The sequence below is a fragment of the Protopterus annectens genome, chromosome 2.part1 (assembly GCF_019279795.1).
Source record: "Protopterus annectens isolate FY-2018-M chromosome 2.part1, PAN1.0, whole genome shotgun sequence".
Classification (NCBI taxonomy): Eukaryota; Metazoa; Chordata; order Ceratodontiformes; family Protopteridae; genus Protopterus; species Protopterus annectens.
Genome location: NC_056729.1, coordinates 355,332,056 through 355,352,915, shown reverse-complemented (window position 1 = coordinate 355,352,915; position 20,860 = coordinate 355,332,056). Strand labels below are relative to the sequence as shown.

At 40.3% G+C, this 20,860-nt stretch overlaps 1 protein-coding gene across 4 annotated transcripts in view; it reads left to right on the top strand.

The window, feature by feature from the left end:
• LAP3 (leucine aminopeptidase 3) overlaps positions 1 to 20,860 on the top strand; it is a 528,883-nt gene that overhangs the window by 408,018 nt on the left and 100,005 nt on the right. For all 4 annotated transcript variants that reach the window (XM_044062186.1, XM_044062189.1, XM_044062188.1 and 1 more), the window contains one exon: positions 20,707 to 20,819. In XM_044062186.1, coding sequence (XP_043918121.1) covers positions 20,707 to 20,819 — 113 coding nt within the window. The remainder of the gene's footprint in view (positions 1 to 20,706; positions 20,820 to 20,860) is intronic.

Sequence of the window (20,860 nt, the reverse complement as noted above, 5' to 3'; positions counted from 1 at the left end):
ATTTTCCAGAGTAACACAGCCATGGGTCAATGGTAGTCAAGGTGAGAGCTCTCCTCCCTGGGTCTTCTTTTCAGCCCTGCAGCCCTGATTATCTTGGTTGAGGTGGTCCACTGGATGTTCCTACACCATGACTAAAAATTCTGAGTGCCTTATTGCTGTCACCCAAAGGTCATCACTAGTGAATCACACAATTGTCCCTTCAAAAGGTCCACTAAAAGGCTGACCTCTGGAGCTGCTGGGGATGTTCTTCATCTCACATTGCTGCAGTCCTTACACTTGGGTAGTCCGCTGTCCTCGGTCGGCCCGAATATCAAAGTATTAGGCTGACGTCGGTCAAGGCGCTTAAGACTGACATCAGGACGTCAGGGTACAAATGCGCATGACCGACGTCATATCCTCAGTCTTTTTTGCCGCATGGTCCGATGCAGAAGCAGCGTTGCAAGTGCCGTTCGGCGTTCTGAAATTTTTCGAATTCGGAGTTTCAGACCGAGTCAAAGTTGGCTAAGTACCCGTTGGGAATATTTTAGTTTTTCTTGCCTCAGTGGTTTACGGATGTCAGAAAAAGTGAATAACTGTATTTCTTGTGGGAAACAGATACGCATAGAGATTATCATACTTTGTGTATTCCTTGTTTGGGGCCTGAGCACGGCGTTGTTGGGTGTCGCTTTTGTGCTAGGTTCAATAAGCACTATTAAGCGAAGGTTAGATTGTGCCAGGTTGGTCTTTGGGAAGTGGTGCAATTATAAGATGCCGTCGGTTGCTCCGGCGCCCGCTTCTTCGCAGAAGCGCAAAGACAAGGCAGCTAAACCCAGGCAAGAAGAGTCGTCCGTGCGGACGCCGGTTCTTTAGAGGCGTCAGTGGAACCGGTGGTTCCGCCGGAGGCTTCTCTGGAGTCCCAGTGGGAGACTTTGTTATTGCAGGATGTGGCCTCTCAGGAGGCAGGTCAGGCTGAAGGGGCTTCTCAGGTTACTGTACTCCCCTCCCTTCCTAGGGTGGTTAGGCCCTCTCCTTCTGTTTCTAAGGCTTCTCCCAGAGGCAGGCCAGGTTTAGCTTCTGTTGGTGTCACTCCTAGTTCTTCAGGATCTGTGCCCAAGAAGCACATGCTTAAAATGGCAGAAGATTTAATTACTTTGATTAGAGGTTCTTTGCCCCCTCCAGATAAGAGGCCTAGGGTGGAACCAGAGTTGGGGAGTTTTGAGCAGGCTACAGATGTTTCAGAGTCTTCGCCTGAAGACTTGCAGGAGTACTCTCCTTATTCTGATTCTGATGCAGATCATTCCACTCCTTCTGCTTCTCCTCCAGAGGATTTTTCTTCTACAGAGACTCTTCATTCCATGAGGGAGCATTTTAAGTGGGAAGGTCAGGACTTCTCTGATTCCAGGAAAAGGCTTAGGGAATTTTTGCTTTTACCCCAGCATAGGCCTTTGGCTATACCTCCTGTTCTGGATGTTGTGGAAGATGTGTTTGCGGAGGCTTCACTTAATCCTGATTCTTTGCCTCCTGCTCCTGTTAAACCGGATAGGTATTATAGGGTGCCTGAGGCTCATAAATATCTTTATAAGAGTCCTAGGGCGGACCCAGAAACTGTTAGTCAGGGACCTAAGGGTGTCAAGGCCTCTGTTGTAAACAATCCGGTTCCTCCAGATAAAGAGGCCAGAGCTTTGGATAGATGGGGAAAGAAAGTCTATACTTCTTCCACCTTAGCTATGAGGGCTTTGAATTGCCAGTTTCACATGTTGAAATATCAAAACTATCTTCTTTCTCAACTGAAGTCTAAGGTAGATGCTCTGGCGGAAGGCATTGAGTGTAAGGAATTACAAGATTTGGTACATGTCTCTGAACAGGTGGGTAAGCATTCTTTACAATGTGGTTTTTGATGCTATACAGGCCTTGTCTAGGGTGGCTGCCACTGGGTCAGTTCTTCGCAGGCACGCCTGGCTGAGGGATCAGAATTTATCTGAACATGTTAAGACAAGGATTTTGGATGCTCCTTTACAGTCTGATGTGTTGTTTGGTTCACCTGTGGAGTCAGTCTTGAAGAAAATGGAAGACAAGGCTAAGTCTATGCAGACTGTTAAAGATTTTTTGCAAGTCCAGCCTCCGAAGTTTAGTAGGAATTGGCCTGCTAAGGGGTGGACATACCCTTCTTATGATTCACAGTCTAGGGGTAGATCTAGACGTGGTAGGGGCAGAGCTCAGAGCTCCTTCAGACCTAGAACAGGGAGTTCTCCTGCACAATCTTCAGGTGAGGGCAGGGGCCAGTCCTTTCGTAAACAGGCCCAATGACCTACCTTTTCAGCTGCCAGATCCTTCTTGCCTGGCAGCACCTTTGGGAGGAAAGTTGGCACTCTTCAGGGAAAATTGGAGTTTGATTACCCAAGACAGATGGGTATTGGATATCATACACCAAGGTTACAGGTTTTATTTCCATACCTTGCCTCCTTTCAAAGGCATGCCGGACGTTCCTCCTCAGCAAAGACTAGAGGCTCACAAACAAATTTCTCTGCTGCTCCAAATAGGGGCCATACAACCGGTCCCTCTGCCAGAAGTGGGCCTAGGATTTTATTCTTGCCTGTTCCTAGTACCAAAGAAGGGGAACACGTGGAGACCAATTTTGGATTTATCTATCCTCAACACTTATCTGGACATTCCCAAGTTCAAAATGTTGACGTTACAACAGCTTTTACCTCTGCTGGGCAAAGATCACTGGATGGTGACTCTGGATCTCAAGGAGGCTTACCTTCATGTTCCTATCAGGCTAAGTTGCAGGAAGTATCTGCGTTTTCGGGCTGGGACTTCTCATTATCAGTTCTCTGCATTGCCCTTTGGCTTATCTACTGCGCCCAGAGTGTTCACGAAGGTTCTGGCTCCGGTGATAGCTTTCTTCAGGCTAAGAGGAATACAGATCTATCCTTATTTGGACGATTGCCTGATTCTGGCCCAAGGAAAGGACGAACTTCTTCATCATTTGCAATATGTGATAGCAGTGCTAAGATGCCTGGGGTATTCTGTGAACGAAATAAAGTCCAGTCTAGTACCCTCTCAGGACATGTGCTTTCTGGGTGTGAGACTGAATACAGCATCCCAGATGGCCTTTTGACCCCGGACAAACAAAAGAATCTTTCTCTTTACTTCCATCAATTGTCTCATCAGTCCAGGCTGACTGCAAGGACAGTCCTTCAAGCCTTGGGGTTCATGGCATCTTATATTCTGGTGCTTCCCAATGCCAAACTGCATATGAGGAAGCTACAATGGTATCTCAAAATGTATGGACACAGCACTGCCAAGATATGGACACTGTCATTCAGATAATACCTTGCATTCAAAAGGAATTTTTGTGTTGGGCTCAGGAATGTCACCTAAACAAGGGACTCTCTGTGACCCGGCCAGAGGCGAGTCAGATTCTAACGACAGATGCCTCAGACAAAGCTTGGGGAGCTCATCTAAATGGAAAGTGGGTACAAGACACGTGGCCTGCCAGACTTCAACATCTACATATCAACTTGAAGGAGATGTTAGCAGTCCAATTTGCATTAATAGCTTTCAAGGATTTACTTCTTCCAGGGCAGGTGTTGGTTCTAACAGACAACACAACTGTCATGTGGTACATCAACAAGCAAGGGGGAACACATTCTTATCCTCTATGCAGACAAGCAATGATTTTGTGGGAGACTGCTCTCAGTTTACAGCTAAATCTTCAGGCAAGGTTTCTGCCGGGAGCACAGAACTCCTTAGCAGATGTGTTGAGCAGGCAAATTATGGATCCCCACGAGTGGAAATTGGATCCTCATGTATTTCAGAGATTGACAGTGTTATGGGGAACTCCAGACATAGATCTGTTCGCTTCTCCACTAAACTACCAGCTGCCAAAGTTTTGCACAAAAGGTTTCATCCCACAGCTTGGAAAGTGGATGCTCTTTCATTCAATTGGAACAATCTTCATGTGTATGCCTTTCCACCTCTGCCTCTCCTCCCAAAGGTACTCCTGAAGGTCAGACAGGACAAGCCAAAGATGATTTTAATAGCTCCAGATTGGCCTCGACAGCACTGGTACCCATTACTGAGAAGTCTGGTGCAGGAGCCTCCATGGCCTTTGCCTTCGATTCCACACCTGCTGTCTCAGGAGAACAGTCATTTACTCAATGTCAAACTTCACTCTCTTCACCTGACAGCCTGGCATATTCTGTTTTAAACCCTGGAGGGCCTCAGCTTCCACAGCAAGTTTTGAATGTTATTTTGGAGGCCAGAAGGCCTAGTACAAGGAAAGTGTACGCAGATAAATGAAAGAGATTTTTATTTTGGAGTACGGCAAAGGAATTTGATGTTTCTAAGCCTAATTTAAGTGTGGCTCTTCAATATCTTACTGAGTTACTGGACAAAGGTTTGTCCTTCTCTTCTATTAAGGTTCATGCTGCAGCAATTTCTGCTCACTATGACTGTGACCCACCATTGTTTTCTCATCCTTTGTTTAAGCAATTCCTTAGAGGGGCAAAGAATATAAGACCCCCACGGAGAGCTCCTACTCCTGCTTGGGATCTCAATTTTGTGTTGGAGAAACTCACTCTACAACCTTTTGAGCCTGCAGCTACTGCTGAGTTGAAATATTTATCATGGAAGACTGCTTTTTTGTTGGCCATTACCTCTGCAAGAAGGGTTTCTGAATTACAGGCCCTTATGGCAGTTGAGCCTTTCTTAATTTTCCATAAGGATAGGGTATCTTTGCGTACTATTCCTTCCTTTATGCCTAAAGTGGTTTCTAGTGTGGCTTTAAACCAAACTATTCATTTGCCTACTTTTTATGCAAACCCCCAAAATAAAGGGGAAAAGATTTTGCACACTTTGGATATACACAGGCAGTTGCGATATTATTTGAGCAGAACTAAAGGGTTCAGGCAGTCTCAGCAGTTATTTGTTTCTTTTGCTTTGGGTTCTCAAGGCAAGCCTGTGTCAAAACAAACTATTTCTAAGTGGATTGGGTTTTGTATTGCTTTCTGTTATTCCCATCATGGTAAGGAGATTCCAGCTGGGATTAGGCCTCATTCCACTAGGGCTACTGCCACTTCTACAGCTTTTTAAGGGGGGTGGCAACTAAAGATATTTTGGAGGCAGCTACTTGGAGTTCAGTGCATACTTTCTCTAAGCATTATCACCTTCCACTTTACTCTAAATCGAGGGCTGGTTTTGCCACTGCAATTTTGCAGGGCATTTTGGCAGCTCCTACTGCTTTATAGTTTTGCCATCCTCCCTTATCTCTGCTTTGGGATTCTACCCAAGTGTAAGGACTGCAGCAATGTGAGATGAAGAACATAGTACAGTTTTGTACCTACCATAAATGTAGATGTTCGAAGATCCACATTGCTGCAGTCCAATTTACCCTCCCTCCTTCCCCTCTGTAGTTAGAGGCGGTTGTGTGGTTTGGGTTGTACATATTGTGAATATTGTATATATTGTGCATATGGTTAGTACAAGGGTGGTTGGTTGTTTTTTTGCTGTCTTTTGGTTTTGACCTTTCTGTTTAGGGTCTTCTGACATCTGGGGCAAGAAAAGACTGAGGATATGACGTCGGTCATGCGCATTTGTACCCTGACGTCTTGATGTCAGTCTTAAGCGCCTTGACCGACGTCAGCCTAATACTTTGATATTCGGGCCGACCGAGGACAGCGGACTACCCAAGTGTAAGGACTGCAGCAATGTGGATCTTCGAACATCTACATTTATGGTAGGTACAAAACTGTACTTTGGGGGCTGCACATTTCCACTCGGGATCATATAATGAGTGTGAGGTTCAGAGTCATTCTGTTCAAGACAGACGAGAAGAGTAACTTCTCCAAATTTTAATACCCACGCCTCCAAAGGATGATCTGTCCTTTTGATAATACACAAGACAAGGCATACTGAAGCCTTGTATGGTGGTCCTAAGGCCACTTTACTTCTTCCCAGAAGTATCTAAACAGGTGTATTGAGAAGGAGAAACATCCTTAGGTCATTCACATCCACTTCCCCACCCCCCATAGAGTTGACCTTAAAGGATACCATATTTGTAAAGTGGAAGCACCAAAGCACTTCAACTCTGCTTCTGCAACTTCAAAGATGGCAGATTCTGTGTGACAGAGTTATTCCTGGATTGATGCCTCTTTGATTTCTTCAGTCCAGGCTAGAGCCTAGAGACCATAGCACTTTGCCACTTGACAAGAAATCTAAAGCTGCAGACAGGGTTGGTAAGAACGTTTATTCATTTACCTACTGGAACTCAGAGCCCTCAACTGTTTACCCCCACCTTTTCAGATATCCTTACCCCCTAGTGTGTTGGCTACAGCAGAAGTTTTCATCTCTCTGCTCTCTCTCTCTCTCTCTCTCTCTCTCTCTTGTTCTGTCTGTCTTTCACACTCAGTCTGAGCTAAGTGAGGAAGTGGTGAAGACTCTTGTGTGAGCATCTGTACTGAGTTTTCTTGTAACCCACTGCAGTTTAGTGCTGTGCTGATGCTCTTGTTAGAGCCACAGGCTAAGTTCAGATATGTGCCTGTTCATGATGGCTTGCCTTAAAGAGGAGCTCAGAAATTGTCGTGGACGCCCCCTTTCAAGAGGTGGGGTTTTTTTTTGTTTTTTTTTTAATACAACCAGTCTGCTGTGGGCATGATGAATGATGTATTAAAAATAGATTCTCACTATGGTGAAGGTCCTTTATGATCTCACTTTCAGACCCCTCTATCTCTTATTATTTCGAGCCCAGCCTTTCTCAGAAAAGGGTTAGAACTAAAATTTCATACAGACTTGTTCCACCTGATGTGAACTAAGTTGCACAAGAGGACAGCTGCAGAAATCCAACAGTCATTGTGCTGACCTTGGGTTGGGGCTGTCCTCTGAGCTTGTCTTTGTAAAGGGCCTCTGGATTTTGGACATGGTCATGGTTGGTCACACAGTAGAGCACTTGGGTTCTCACCCAGGAGGTGCTCTAGTAAGAGATCAGTCTTTCACCCAGGAGGTGCTCTAGTAAGAGATCAGTCTTTCTCCACAGAGATCTTGGGACAGACTAGTCTTCAATATGGTTCCATTCTGTAACTTCAAGTTACTATACCTTTGAAACACTATTTAGTGCAGAAAGACACAAGTATTTATTGAAGTACATAAGGGATCATCACAACAGTACTTTAAGGAGCGCACAGTTTTGATCAAATGCATACTGTACTGAAATATTTAAAAGAAATAAGGAAATGCTTTGGAAAAGGGTAAGCCCCATGCACCTCCCATAACAACTTAATTTTTTATTCACACTCTTAAGGTTGCTGGAGCTTAGTGAAAGAGCAGCAGTTAAACATTGCTTGCTCTTTCTGTGATACATTGCAATGCTAAAGACTAAAATAAGGTGCTACATTTTAATTACAGTACATGGCTACAGTGTATGTAGCAAGCAGCCAGAAGTGAACAAATAGTAAGACAAAGCCACATGAAGAGGAGGAAAGTGAGTAAACCAGGTTCAAGTATGTGAATGGAAACCTGCCATATGGCTTGAGGAGGCTGTTCCTTTATCTGTCCCTCAAGGAGATGAACAGTTTCCATATCTCTATGGAGCTTATCCTTTTCATTGAGCACATTAGGTATACCAGGTTCTGGGTGATTTCATATAGGATGACACTCCTGCCAAATTAGCACCTGGATGGTGTCAAAGGTGTATATCACCGTCTTGGGTTTTTATAGGAAATTCCTTCAGTTCACCTGGGTGGGCATCACTGTTAGTACAGGATACTCTCAGATGGATTTTCCTTTACGTTCAGAGTATTCATCAAAGTGTTTGCTTTAATAGCTCAACATTGCAGAGTAAGGATTTCTATGTGTTCCCCTACCTGGGTGACTGGTTTCTTGTGATCCTGCAGAGGTCTGCTTAGTAGCATCCATGGAGTGGATGTAGATGCTTCTGTAGTTAGTCTACAGGCATGACCATCAGCTAAACAAGTTGGTGATTACATTTTGCAGGTGGGGTGAATATGAAGATGTAGTGAAAGGTTCAGGTTTGAGTCCCTGTTGCAGTTCAGGTTATTTAAAAACAAATCTAAGCCTAGGTTTGGAGCACAGAAAAAATAAAATATAAAGAAAGTGACATTTTATAAAATGCTGTGATAGACACTAGTACATATGTTATGCATTAAATAATACAATTTTATAGAATTGCTAAATTGTCAGATGTCCAGAATGAAGAATAAATAAATATAAATGTATTTTTTATAAAATAAATTAATGTTATTAAATGGTAATTATTTTTATTAACACAAATAAATAAGTGTTGTTATCTCAAAGCAAGTCTTGATTATCATTTGTTTTGACAGATATATATTGCAGTGGGGCCAGTGACATAAGATCAGATCAATAGACCAAAGTGTGGAATTTCAGAAGTTCAAAACATTAAACATCGAACCAGCTTTTCTCCTAAATGGTGGTAAAAACAAGAACTGGATTTGTTTTTGTAAGGGTCAAGACACTTGCATCCCCCCCCACAATAGGTTCTTGGGTGTTTACTAGGCTAACGATCACAAGAGCCTTTTTAAGCCTTGACATGCATCCCAAATCTCTGACAAGTTCTGATACCCTTGATAAGTGTTAAGCATGGGCCTGGGAGATGAACCATTTACAGGTTACCTGTGTCCATTAGAGACATAGATGCCAAACCAGGGATGAATTTCCTGTTTCCTATCCAGTTGTCCAAGTTGCAGTTGAATTGAGTTAGGGAGGAACTCTGCTTCACATGGATGGGGAGAGCCTGTTCCATAGACAGGGTAGTCTCTGGGATACATGCCTATCTGTCCAGCAGGTTCTATTTATATCACAGGCAAGCTTTACGTCTTTAGAACAGGTGGGTAATCCTGGTGCTGTTTGTTTTTTGGATATGCAGGAGGTCCATCAGGGAGGGTCTGACAATGCTCTGTATGCCAGGCATAGATCTCCTCTTAAAAGCCTGTAAGAGACGGAATACAGGAATAGGACCTTGAGGCGGTCTCCATGGAACGTTCTACTTGTGCCCTGTACTCTCTTAGTGAGGAACCTCTGTGGATGTTCCAGTAGTTGGATATGCCTGGTTAGGTACGTACCATAGGGGGCATTGTACTCCGTGATAGGTCTGACTAATGTCGAATACAGTGGAACAATGACTTCCTTGGACTTGGATGCTATACCTTCATTTATAAGTTGCACAGCATAGAATGATTTCCTCAGCACTGTAGACATGTGATGGTCAAAGGCTAAATTACTATCTGTTTGTGTTCCTAAGTCCCTGACTACTGGGTCACCTCTAAGGAGGTGTGTTGTCAATATGATAGTTACCAGGGATGGATAACTTCCCAAAGGGTACTATTATGCATTTCTTGGCGTTTAATTGTAGTCCATGGCTCTGACACCAATTGTTTGTCTATGTCATCCCCTCCTGGAGAACATTTGTGTTAATGTGAGATTCAGTGACAGCTCCTAATTTGCAATCATCTGCAAATTTAGTCAGCCAGAGATGCTGACACTGACCTTGACTTCTGAGAAGTAAAAGGAGCTGTCCAAGGACTGATCCCTGAGGGACTCCACATGTGACTGGCTTCTTTGTAGAGGTGGACTCTGCAATTTTAACTTCTTGGGTCCTGTCTGTGAGCCAGTTGGCTATACACCGGGTGGCATATGGGTTTGTACCTAACCCTCTTGAGTTAGTCAACAATGCCTGAGTGGGATATTGTCAAATGCCTTGGCCAGGTCAAGGTAGGCAGTGTGAACGATTTTGTCCTCATCCATTGCTTTGGTGACCTTCTCAAAGAAGTCCACCAGGTTGAGTAGGCATGATCTGCCCTTGACTTAACCAAACTGGGTTGGGTCCAGTGTCTGGAGGTTTACTATATCTCTGTTAATCATATCCATGATGATTCTTTCCATGGCTTTACATACAAGACTAGTGAGACCTATGGGTCTGTAGTTGGCTCACCTTTGTGCAGAGGGATGACTGTTGCCTTTCTCCATTCATGAGGCACAAAGACTTTTTGGAGGCTACAGTTAAATAGTAATTCCAGAGGCCCTGCTAGGTCATATTTCATGCTATTTAGAAGGCATCCTGTGGTATTGTCTCGGCCCATTGATGCAGTGTTCCTGGTCTTAGAGAGAGCATTAAGGACTTGTTCCGTAGTGATAGTAGGGGGAGTTATATTTGATGCATGTTATATATACCAATTCTGAGATTACACCACATTGGAGAAAGGTTAAAAATCCGATCTCAAGAAATACTGACATTGCAGTATTCTAAGCTCAAAGACACCATGGCATTGACAGCATTGCTTAATTTAGGCTGTAACCTTCACTTCAAAAAAAGGAAGACCTGACTGCTGATGCTTAGTCCCTTAGTGCTGTCTAGTCACTGAGAGTGAAACCCAGACCTAGCACGTGAAACACAAACTCCTATATGTAGCAATGGGGATAATGCCAGTTGTGAACGGCCTAATGTATGGTCATAGTGTTGGTCTTTCCAGGAGTGAGTTTCAGATTCTAAGTATAACGTGGACTTTTTTTTTTCTCAACATTGCTAGACCTATATGAATTCACTGAAGCTTTGACCAGATGAGGAAAAAATGTATGTAGCTTAATTTCTAAAGAAGTATAAAATTGCATTTTTGTGTGAGGAACCCCCCCCCCCACTGCCCTCCCTTGCTTGTATACATGCACACATGCATCCAAACATATACTAACTACAGTCTTTGTGTACCCCAAGAGGTTAAAAGGCAGGCCATTTGAAAACCAGAGTGGGAATGCATGAACTCCAGCAAGGTACCTTCACAGTACTTCCAGTAGGCTCTTTGAGGGACGCTTGCATGAAGTCCCCAATTTTGATTTGTGCAGATTTTCTTATGTCACTCACTCTTAGGTGATAGATTTGATTATGAATATGCAGTCCTCAAAATCGGTGCCAAAATGAGCAAACTTTTACAGTAATATCCTTACATCACTGGTTGGAAGGTGGGTAAATAGTGATCTGATGTTTGTTCGTACCACTGGGGAAAGTTGTAAGAATCATGCTTCCAGTGGGAAGCATGGACCACCTTCAGTATCTATCTAAAAGAGAGAAAAACTGAGCTCCCCAACAAACCTCTCCACCTGATCACTGCAAAACAGAATGACCTTATGGAATTGCAGCCTGTAAGTGAGGGCTAGAGTTGAGTTTAACCAGGTCTTCATTATGATTGTAATGTGAGCGTCACAAGCAGGTTTGCTGCATTAGCATCCTTATTGTGGCTGAATCCTGCATTAGTACGCAAGTCCCACCTATAGGCCTAAGCCTATGCACATCCCTTAATATCTTGCATAGGGTGGTTCCTGCTTTAGTATAAGTCCTGTAATGTTAAGACTGAATTGCAGAAAAAAAAGACTTATTTATTTATTTATTTATTTACATTTGTTGACCGGGAGTGTCCAACTGGACGTAGGTCCATTTTCAGCGGAGGCCTGGGGAGAAAAGCTCCACAGTTAAAATAAACAGACAGTAGTTACATTGGATTACATAGCGATTAACAATTTAAGATGGCAATTAATTACAAACATATTTACAGATGAAGAACATAGTACATCAGTAGACAACTAGAATCTTTATCTGTGAAGTACATAACAGACATTAACAAATGTTACAAGAAGAAGTTCCTGCTGTATAATTAGTACTAGGCTTATGAGCATCTGAGCTTGCTATAATCAAGGTAGTTAGTGGGGTGGAAAGAATGTAGTGGTTGGATGAGGTAGGTGATATTAGAGTGGGAGGTGCAGGGGCATAGCCAGCATGTATTTAGGTGCGCTTTTAGTAAGGTTTTGAAGTGGGTGCATGATGGTACAGAGGTAATTGTGGGTGGGAGTTCCATAATTTGGCTATGGCACTAGAGAATAGTGTTTCACCAGCAGAGTTATTGGCTTTAGTGAACTGCAAGTGATTTTGTTGCTGGATCTTAGTGGTCTGGTGGTGTGATAGGGTTGGAGTTGATTCTGGAGGGATGGGACATTTAGTGGATGGTTTACTAGTTTGTGGGCGAGTGAGAGTTCCTTACATTACCTTATTTACATATACTAAGTCATTTCTTTGAATATTCTGTTTTCTTCAAGGTATGGCGATATTGGAGCTAGTATGTTTAATTATGGGTGGTCATTGGGAGTGCATGGGGGCTTGCATACCTGCAAAAAAGAAGTTTAAAGGAGAACAGTGATGTATATTTGCTTTTCTCCTGCATTTTGGTGGGTGGGATTTGGTGTGTCACCACCCAGCATTAACGAATGTCAACATTTCAATAGGGATCCATGGGTCCCTGCTATGGTAAGCTTACACCTCAGGATGGTACAGAGTAATCCTTACAGGAAGAGATTCCCCCCTCACCTTTTTAGGTGAGTCAGCAGCAGAATAAAGATGGTTGCCTCCTACCCTTTAGCCTTTACAGCATACTTGTACCTTCCACATAAATTATAAGAAGAACCCAAGACACGTACCTAACTATATGGGTGGAGACCAGACAAAAGATTTTGTATCATAACACAGAACCATTTTAGCCTTAAACTTATCAAAATTTAAAATTACGAAGGTTTGATGCGAGTAAATTTATATAAAAAAATGAAACTAAGATCAAGAAATCACAAATGTTCCTAGGGGATCAAATAAATGGCAATGTGTGAAGAAAGATTGTCAGATAAAAAATTAGCTATGGAAAATGATTATCACAAATTATTGGTGCAGCGTGTGCAGCTGTTTTCAAGTGAAATCTGGTATTTTACGGATAATTAAGGCATTTAATACTGCATGATAACTATAACAGTCAGTCAGAAGAGGTTAGAAAAGACTGGGTAAAGAAAGGCAATTTAGAAAGGAATATTAGGAAGAAATCTGTAACGCTTCCAACTACACAACATAGTTCTGAAAGCTGAGGGGTTTTGCATGGACATGTTTACACAGGTATTTTTATACCCTAAGTAGACTACAAAGGATTTTCCTGAGGTAGATAGCAAATGTTGGAGGTGTGATGGTGAAGAGAGAGGCAGATGGGAGTATGTTCTGGTAATGAAAAAGAGTTAGCAGACTTTAAATATTCTCTAAAGAGAACTTTGATGGAAATGGGGGGTGGGTGGGGCTAATGGTTGTAACTTGTAACTAAGGAAATTTATATGTTGAGCTGGGGATATATGATCTGAATTGCCAAGAGTTAGTAAGACCTTCCTAAACTTGAATTGTATTGGTCATGTTCTGAAGCAAGTGTAAATAACAAAAGTTTAGAGTTGGATATAACCTCTTTACTGTATACAATACCAAATTATACAGTTTGATGCAGAAAATATGATGGTTTTACATTTTATTTTGTTGATAAGGATGCCCCTCTGGATTTTTTTTTTTCCAAAAACGAACATCCCTGCCATGACATAATGAAAGAACAAATCCACAATAAGTTACTTCCTAAATTAATGTATAGACTACTGTATTTTCATTCTAAATGTATCAGTAATAATTTCTTACTTTGCAGAAAGACAGGTTGTCAACTAGTGTTTTGCATGTGGTACACCTTGTATTGAGAATTAGCACAAGATAATGTAGTAGTCAACCACAATGTAAGTAAGTATCTCTTCCACTAAATGGGCAAGTTGTTTCTGCTTACCAAGAACGTGTTGTAGTCATATGCAAATCACTGGACAGTATCTACCATGTCAGAAATTTGTGAGTGGAGTTGTACAACACTTGAATCTAAAGAAATCAAATATTACACTGTAATCTTCATTTTTTGCAAAATCCCTTATAAGATGAGAAAACAACATGAATACAATTCCAAAAGGAGGAAAAGGTGCCAAAACATAACAAAACTAAAACAAAAAATAAGCACCCGGATAGCCGTTTTATTCTAACAAAATTTTAATTAGACGCAGCAAACACTCAAAATTAACACTGAAACACCAGTACACAGTACGTTTTCGTCCGTGACTTCCTCAGGAAGTCACGGACGAAAACGTACTGTGTACTAGTGTTTCAGCGTTAATTTGGAGTGTTTGCTGTGTCTAATTAAAATTTTGTTCGGGTAAAACGGCTATCCGAGTGCTTATTTTTTGTTTTAAAAATAACATGAAATTAAATTAGTTGTAAAACAGATGTGCTTCTGAAAGTGACCAATGCACCTTAATGTTGTTGGTTGCCAAAAAAATAACTTACTAGAAAATAGAAATGAACATGAAGTTCTGGATATTGGAATTGTTAAGAAATGAAAGAAGCAATTTTCATAGAAGTAAAAATGAATTTTTGGGGACATTACGCGCAGAATAATGTTCAAGTGAAGGACTGATATTTAAGAGAAGGCAGAAATTAAGTAGCTAATGTAATGTTTGAGGGAATGAAAATTGTTAAAATGCAAACTTGCATACTGCTTAACAAAATAATAGCAAATATTATTGTGGTATGTTTTATTTTCTGTTAATGTATTGTGAGCCCATGTTGTACCTTAGACTGCTAATTATAAGGATGTTTTATAAATTAAATTTATCATATTTTATTAGATCTTACAATGCTATCTGTAGTTTACTCTCCAAGAAACATTTCAGTAGCTCTAAAGTGTAGAATGAAAAGAATTTAGACAGAAAGGAATACATGCTTTGACTAAGAAAGAAACCTACCCACCGAATGGGTCAGCAGCATTGTTATTGATATCAGCCAGCCAGATGAAATATGTATTTGTATTATTCCACAAGGTCTCAGTAAAGCTGTAAAACAGTATTGTGTGCTTTAACAGAGCTGTAAAACAGTATTACATGTTTTGTGTTGTTAATGCACTGATTTCTGCTGTCCCAGAAGCGAATAGTTTTCTTTTGTTTGTTTCTAACCAGAGATTTTATCATGTCAGACTTGATGAGAAAATTCCAAATTGTGTACTTTTAATTCATCCAGTGGAAGGTGCAGATGTCTCAGAGTTTAGTTTCGTATTTCATCAGCATTTGAAGTGTTTCAGTAGTGGTGCTGCAGAAATTGTCCAGGGGCTTGGAAGGTGGTGGTGTTATTGATGGCATGCTATTGTGGATTCATACCAAAGAAGAGTGTGATAGCAGATGCAGTTATTGGAAAGTTGAAAACTCAAGCCAAACAAAAGTGAAAAACAGAGTTAGAAATAAGATGTGTGTATGTCATGCTTAAAGCTCAAAAACTGGATGATTAGCACTGCATAGCAGTACTACATAGGCCTTCTGTAGTGAATAGATAGTGGATAAATAAGCTTTCATGAGATTGTTTGGTACAATGACAATGCCTATTGAAGTGTATTATGAACATGTCAGAAGTATGTAGGACATTAAGAAAATTGTGTAAGCAAGATATGGAATGGCTGTAGAGTACAGAGTAATAGAAAAGCTTTGAATTAGTTAAAACAGTTAATGAAAGAAGTGTATGTCATGGATGATACTACTGGCTTTACCCATATGTAATGACCCAATGAGAACTAGATAGGGCTTGATTCCCACCAGTGTATCACACAGGTATGTGAGGGCAGGATATGATCTTTGGATTTCTTCCACTGCCCCAGGTAAATTTGATAGCTATCAGAGGGATAATTTTTGGGTCACACCATTGGTACCCAGTATGTTAAAATGAAGAAAAGTGCACAAAAATCTAATTCAGTAACCATTTTAACATATGCAACCTGTTCCCAAGACCAGAGAGGAAGCATGCACTGCTGTACTGAGTACAGGTTTCAAACATCCACACCCAGACTAGGAATACACAATGATTTCTTGCAGAGCTGAGTCTGGCCCACACCCCCAGGCTTCTCTCTGTGAACCTCATTGCCTTCCATTGCCCAGTATTCATAGTAACCTCTTTTTAAGTAAATTGTTTTCATAAATCAACATACATTTTGCTCAGAGGAAAAGCTGATGGGACTCCCCAGTTCCCACTGCTTTCTTCTTGGCACACCTGATGCTCAAGGGAAAGGCTGGTAGGACTCTCCAATTCCCTCTGCTTTCTTCTTGGCATACCTATTGCTCAGGGAAGGGCTAGTTGGACTCTCCAGTTCCCCAGACTTTTCTTCTTGGCACTGTTTTACTGCCACCACTCTAGATATGGCTGGAGACCAAGCACACACCAGGTACGTAAGCACTCTTGAGTTAACTAAACATAAATGATAAAAAGTAATAGCTCACTGGTAATGTGTTCAAGCAATCTGGCTTCTGAATGTGGTTACCACAAATTTGTGAGCATGCAGTACTAAATAGTGACACCTTTTCAGAAAGTAAATAAGAAATACCACATACAAAATCTTAAAAATGAATAAGCAAAACTTTACTTAGATAATAAAATGGTGCTGATAAAGGTTAAATATGCAGAAGCTAAGCATTGTAAAGAATATAAAATAATAGTCATGCAACACAAAATATTTAAAGAACAATCTGATCAACTAAATAAATACCCTAACTGTTTCTGACTTTAGAAATACTGAACCTAACTGCTCTAAGTTAATTGTACAGGAAAGTAGTCAGACAGCAAACCTTCATAAATGTGTCCCAAGTAAAGACTAGACTGGCTTTACACCAGTTTCATAATTATATCTTGGCTTATTGTTCAGTTCCTGTAAAAATCTGGGGGGGGGGGGGGTTACAACGAATTGCATTGCTTCTTTTCCCCACATGATAGAAGCAAGACAAACTAAACAGTTAATGTTTTGTTTCCAGTCAGAACCCCAGATATAATAGAAAACTGTCTTGTTTGACTTCTAAACAATTGCTTCCTTTGAAAAGTCTTTTGTTTGCATCTTATGGCCCCTTGTCTTCCTGACTCCAAACCCTTTTGTGACTTAATTACAAGCAATTAAATCCATCCTGTGAAACTGCAGAAACTTTCACTTTTCACTTCATTCACAAGTATTTTGTTCTCATTTACAGAGAAAAGGTCACACATTCTCAGTTTATGGGAAGTACACATTACAGATTCAACAGAACTTAAATATAACTTTATATGCCAACATTCTAAAACAAGAAAGAGAAAAAAATACATCACGTTTTATCTTTTTTTTTACTTAGCACCCCAATAACCACACTGAATTATGCTAATGTGCATAGGTCACTTACATTACAAGCAGATACCAAGCCGAATGAAACTGGTGTATTGTTTATGTAAGAAAGTCAACACATTTCATATGTTACAAAAGATGTACAGAGATAGAAAAATGATAGCCATAATACAAGCTTGTGACAAGTTCCATGAATAGTGGAAGTGGAACGTGACCACAAGCCATTGCAGAAATTGGACATAGTGGATTAGTCTTTGCTTGAGGCACCACCAAGATTGCAAATAACATAGTAGTATGGCTTATTCTGAAGTATAAGCCAGGCAAGGAGAGTCATGGTGCTATTGCCAAATCTTTCATATAATACAGCAGCAAAAGGATTTGCTTGGTGATTAACTGGAAGCCAAATTGATAGTTTTACAGTTGCCTGTGACTGATAAAGGATTTTACCATGGTTCTAAGATGATCCAGAAAAACAGGTGTTTCATAAATAACTAGATTAGCCATAGCAGAAAACTGCTTTGAGGAAAGACGTACAGCTATGCCTTTAATTCAAAGAAGAGATTGCACATCAGAGTTTGTTCTTCATGGCTGATAAACCGATAGTGTCTGATTATTTAAGGAAAGAAGTGGCAAGAATACACAAACTTGAGTTGTGAGGTGCAAACAAGGGGAGTTTTGTAATATGTTATCTTGGCCACAGTAAAGACGTTCAGACGTGCTGCAAATAATGCTTATCACAGCAGCACTCCAAGAGATGATTTCTTAATGATTTCCAGGAAAACCAAGAAGTAAAGAGAAAACAATGCTTATTTCAATATCAGGATTGTATTCGACTTGTGTTCACTATTTTGAAGTTTTCTGAGTTTTCCAGGTAAACAGATGTTGTGAGTAGAGTTACGATCAGTGTACTATGGTATGATATTCCATACCTGGTAATATTGTATAGTGTTAATTTTCTTTATATCTATCTGAACATTTAGAGTTTCTAATACCTTGACAGGGCTGGACCTCATTCCTAAGTCTGTGCACAATTAAAATTCATGAAATTAGTATTACTTTAATCATTGATGCTTGTCAAGATTGTTCTTTGCAGCACCCACAGTGTACCCAGAAGTGTCTCTTTCTACATTTATATGTCCTTTGGAAAGGTTGGGTGTGTTGCATAGTAAAAGCAGTACATAATCTCACTGTTATCCACACAAGTCCACTTTTTCTCTGTGCCTCTTGCTTGGCTTTTTTTTTTTTTTTTTTTGTAGACTGCTGCTTCCTTCTACTACAGGAGAGCCTGTCAAACCATGGTCTAGCCCAGTGGTAGGAATGTTTCCATGTTCTGAGAATTCTGCACTGTCCTTTTTTCCTAGTCCTAGCATTAGTGTATATGCAAAGAGTGGGCACTGTTTTTACCTTGGGATCTATGCAGCAAGTCTTTTTATTTGTTAACTTGTCTTTCTACATGGTATATAAAATGTAGTCTGTGTATATTAGCATTGTCTTGATGAAATTTTCTGAAACCGGGGTACACGAAATGAAGGTACTTAAGGTTTGAGGATGAACACGAAATGAAGGTACTTAAGGTTTGAGGATGAATTCTTTTCCAACAAAACTGCCTTTCTTTCCTTGTTGATTTCATCATTTCATTAGGTCCCTGTATTCTTCTGCAAGGATATGATCAGGTTTTTGGAAGAGTGGAAGGTTCATTATCTGTAGTCTTAATGGTAGTCTGACTGTACAGGCTGTCAAGATTCTAAAGGAAAAGTAATGCACAGCACAAACAGTAACTGTTAGTGCCGATTCATAATTCTCTCCTTTGGAATGTAGAAGTGCAGTGCTACAAGGTGTTGGTCCTTCAACTTCTCAGCTACTGATGGGCTATGCTAACAGAATTCATATAGACGTCTCTCAGTTGTCACCCAAGAAATAAATTGCTGTGCAAGATGGACTGCAGCAAAACTAGTCTTAATATTGGGTCTGATTTAATTAAATACAAAATAAGTCTGTCTTCATTAAAGAAAGGAGATAAGTTGAGAATACAGCAGGTTTCCAGAGAGAAACAGTCAGAAAGTGTTGTTTTGAAGCAGTCTGAACTTCCAAAGTCATTCATACTGAGGATAGAAAACTGCTAAGGGGAAACAGCAGACATGTTCAAACAGATATGTCTAATAGCGACTCTTAAAACAGTGTGGTCATCTTGGCTTCACAGAGAAGATGGTGTTTAGAGGAGCATTCAAAGAGGTATCCAAAAGATGTCAAAAAAGGCTTCTCCACAGGAGGCTTGAGAAGGACCAGCTAGTTTGCCAGAACTTGGAACAGTGAGTTGAACTGTCGAGATACTTGTCAACAGGTGAAGTTCCTACTATCTCATCGTCAGCAGTGCTGGTCATGGTATCCCCTTAGTATTTGAAAGCCAGAAGACTGTTTAGAAAGTATCTAGATAATTCAAAAATTAACATTATTGACATCTTTCATTGTTAATAATAAAGTGATGGTGCTTTATATCTGCTAAAAATAACTGGCAATTTAAAGTAACTTTGGTCTTTGAGAAGTACAATATTGGAAAGCAGTTTCATTTGCTTATCTTGTCCCAGTTCTGGAGAAACAGCTGCCATCCCTGATTTGGGTAAGTGAATCTGAGGGATGTTTTATGAGGCTCATCTTTTTTAGAGTTTACGTAGATCCTGAAAGAGGCATTTCAGCACATAACATACGGTTAATCTTCTAATTTTATGTTCATGTATTGTTTTGTGGTTCTCCAGTAATTATGCTGAATATTTTCATTGCCTGTTTTTGTATGAGCATCACATTACTTGTGTACAAAATAAAATATATAAAAACGTTTATGTATATTTCGTGGCATTTTATTCTGTATATAACTGTGTACCTCAAAACAAGAGAAAAGGTTTTATTCTGAAAAAGGGAAGTCTAATGCATTTATGTATCTCTTAAATAGTGACATCTTTTTTCTCACTCGAGTACCATGTCTCTGTTATATCATCTGGTATCCAGTATAGATGTTACACAGTCTGAAAATAAGACTAATGAAGCTAACAGTACTGAAGCCCATTTCTCATCTTATTTCAAATACCCAATGTACTCTGTGGCTTTTGTTAGCTCCCTATAAGTCAAGCAAGTGTGTTCTTGTGTATTACTTGAAAATGCATATATGTCAGTTATTTTTTTTATTTTAGTTCATTTTTTACTTGGAGGTTGATGTGAATGATGGGCGGGAGGGCTCAGGAGCTAGGTTTGTTCTTATAATGTGGCAGATAGTATCACAAGATGTGACAGTTTAGGCATGCATGAACTTGAACACTGGAGTTTCTTAGAAAAATGGTTCAGTGGAAAAGAGGATGCCTCCAATTGCATACCTACCAAGGAATATGTCCCATTATAGGTAAAATGGCATGGTATCTGTTATTTTTATATACTCCTATAGAATTTAAACCTAAGCAGTTTTGTCACAAAACATTCTTAAGGTAATTTCAAAAGAACAGAACATTATGGCTGTCTTATTACTGTATGTCTTTGCAAAGGGGTTGCAGGTTCACAGATGCACACAGGGGGTCTAAAAATTTCAAATGTCTAAGTAAATTGCAAAACTCACTTGACAAAACTTTGAACAAAACTGAAGTACATATATTCCATAATTATAATCATGGACATTGGTTAATCAGACTTTTTTTTTCTTTATTAGGCAAGCATTGTGACAGGGGATCGTGTTTGGAGGATGCCTCTTTTTCAGCACTATACTAAACAAGTAGCAGAGTCCCAACTTGCAGATCTGAACAATGTTGGAAAACATGCAAAGTATGTATCCATTAAAAAATACCATTGTACAAAAGCATTTT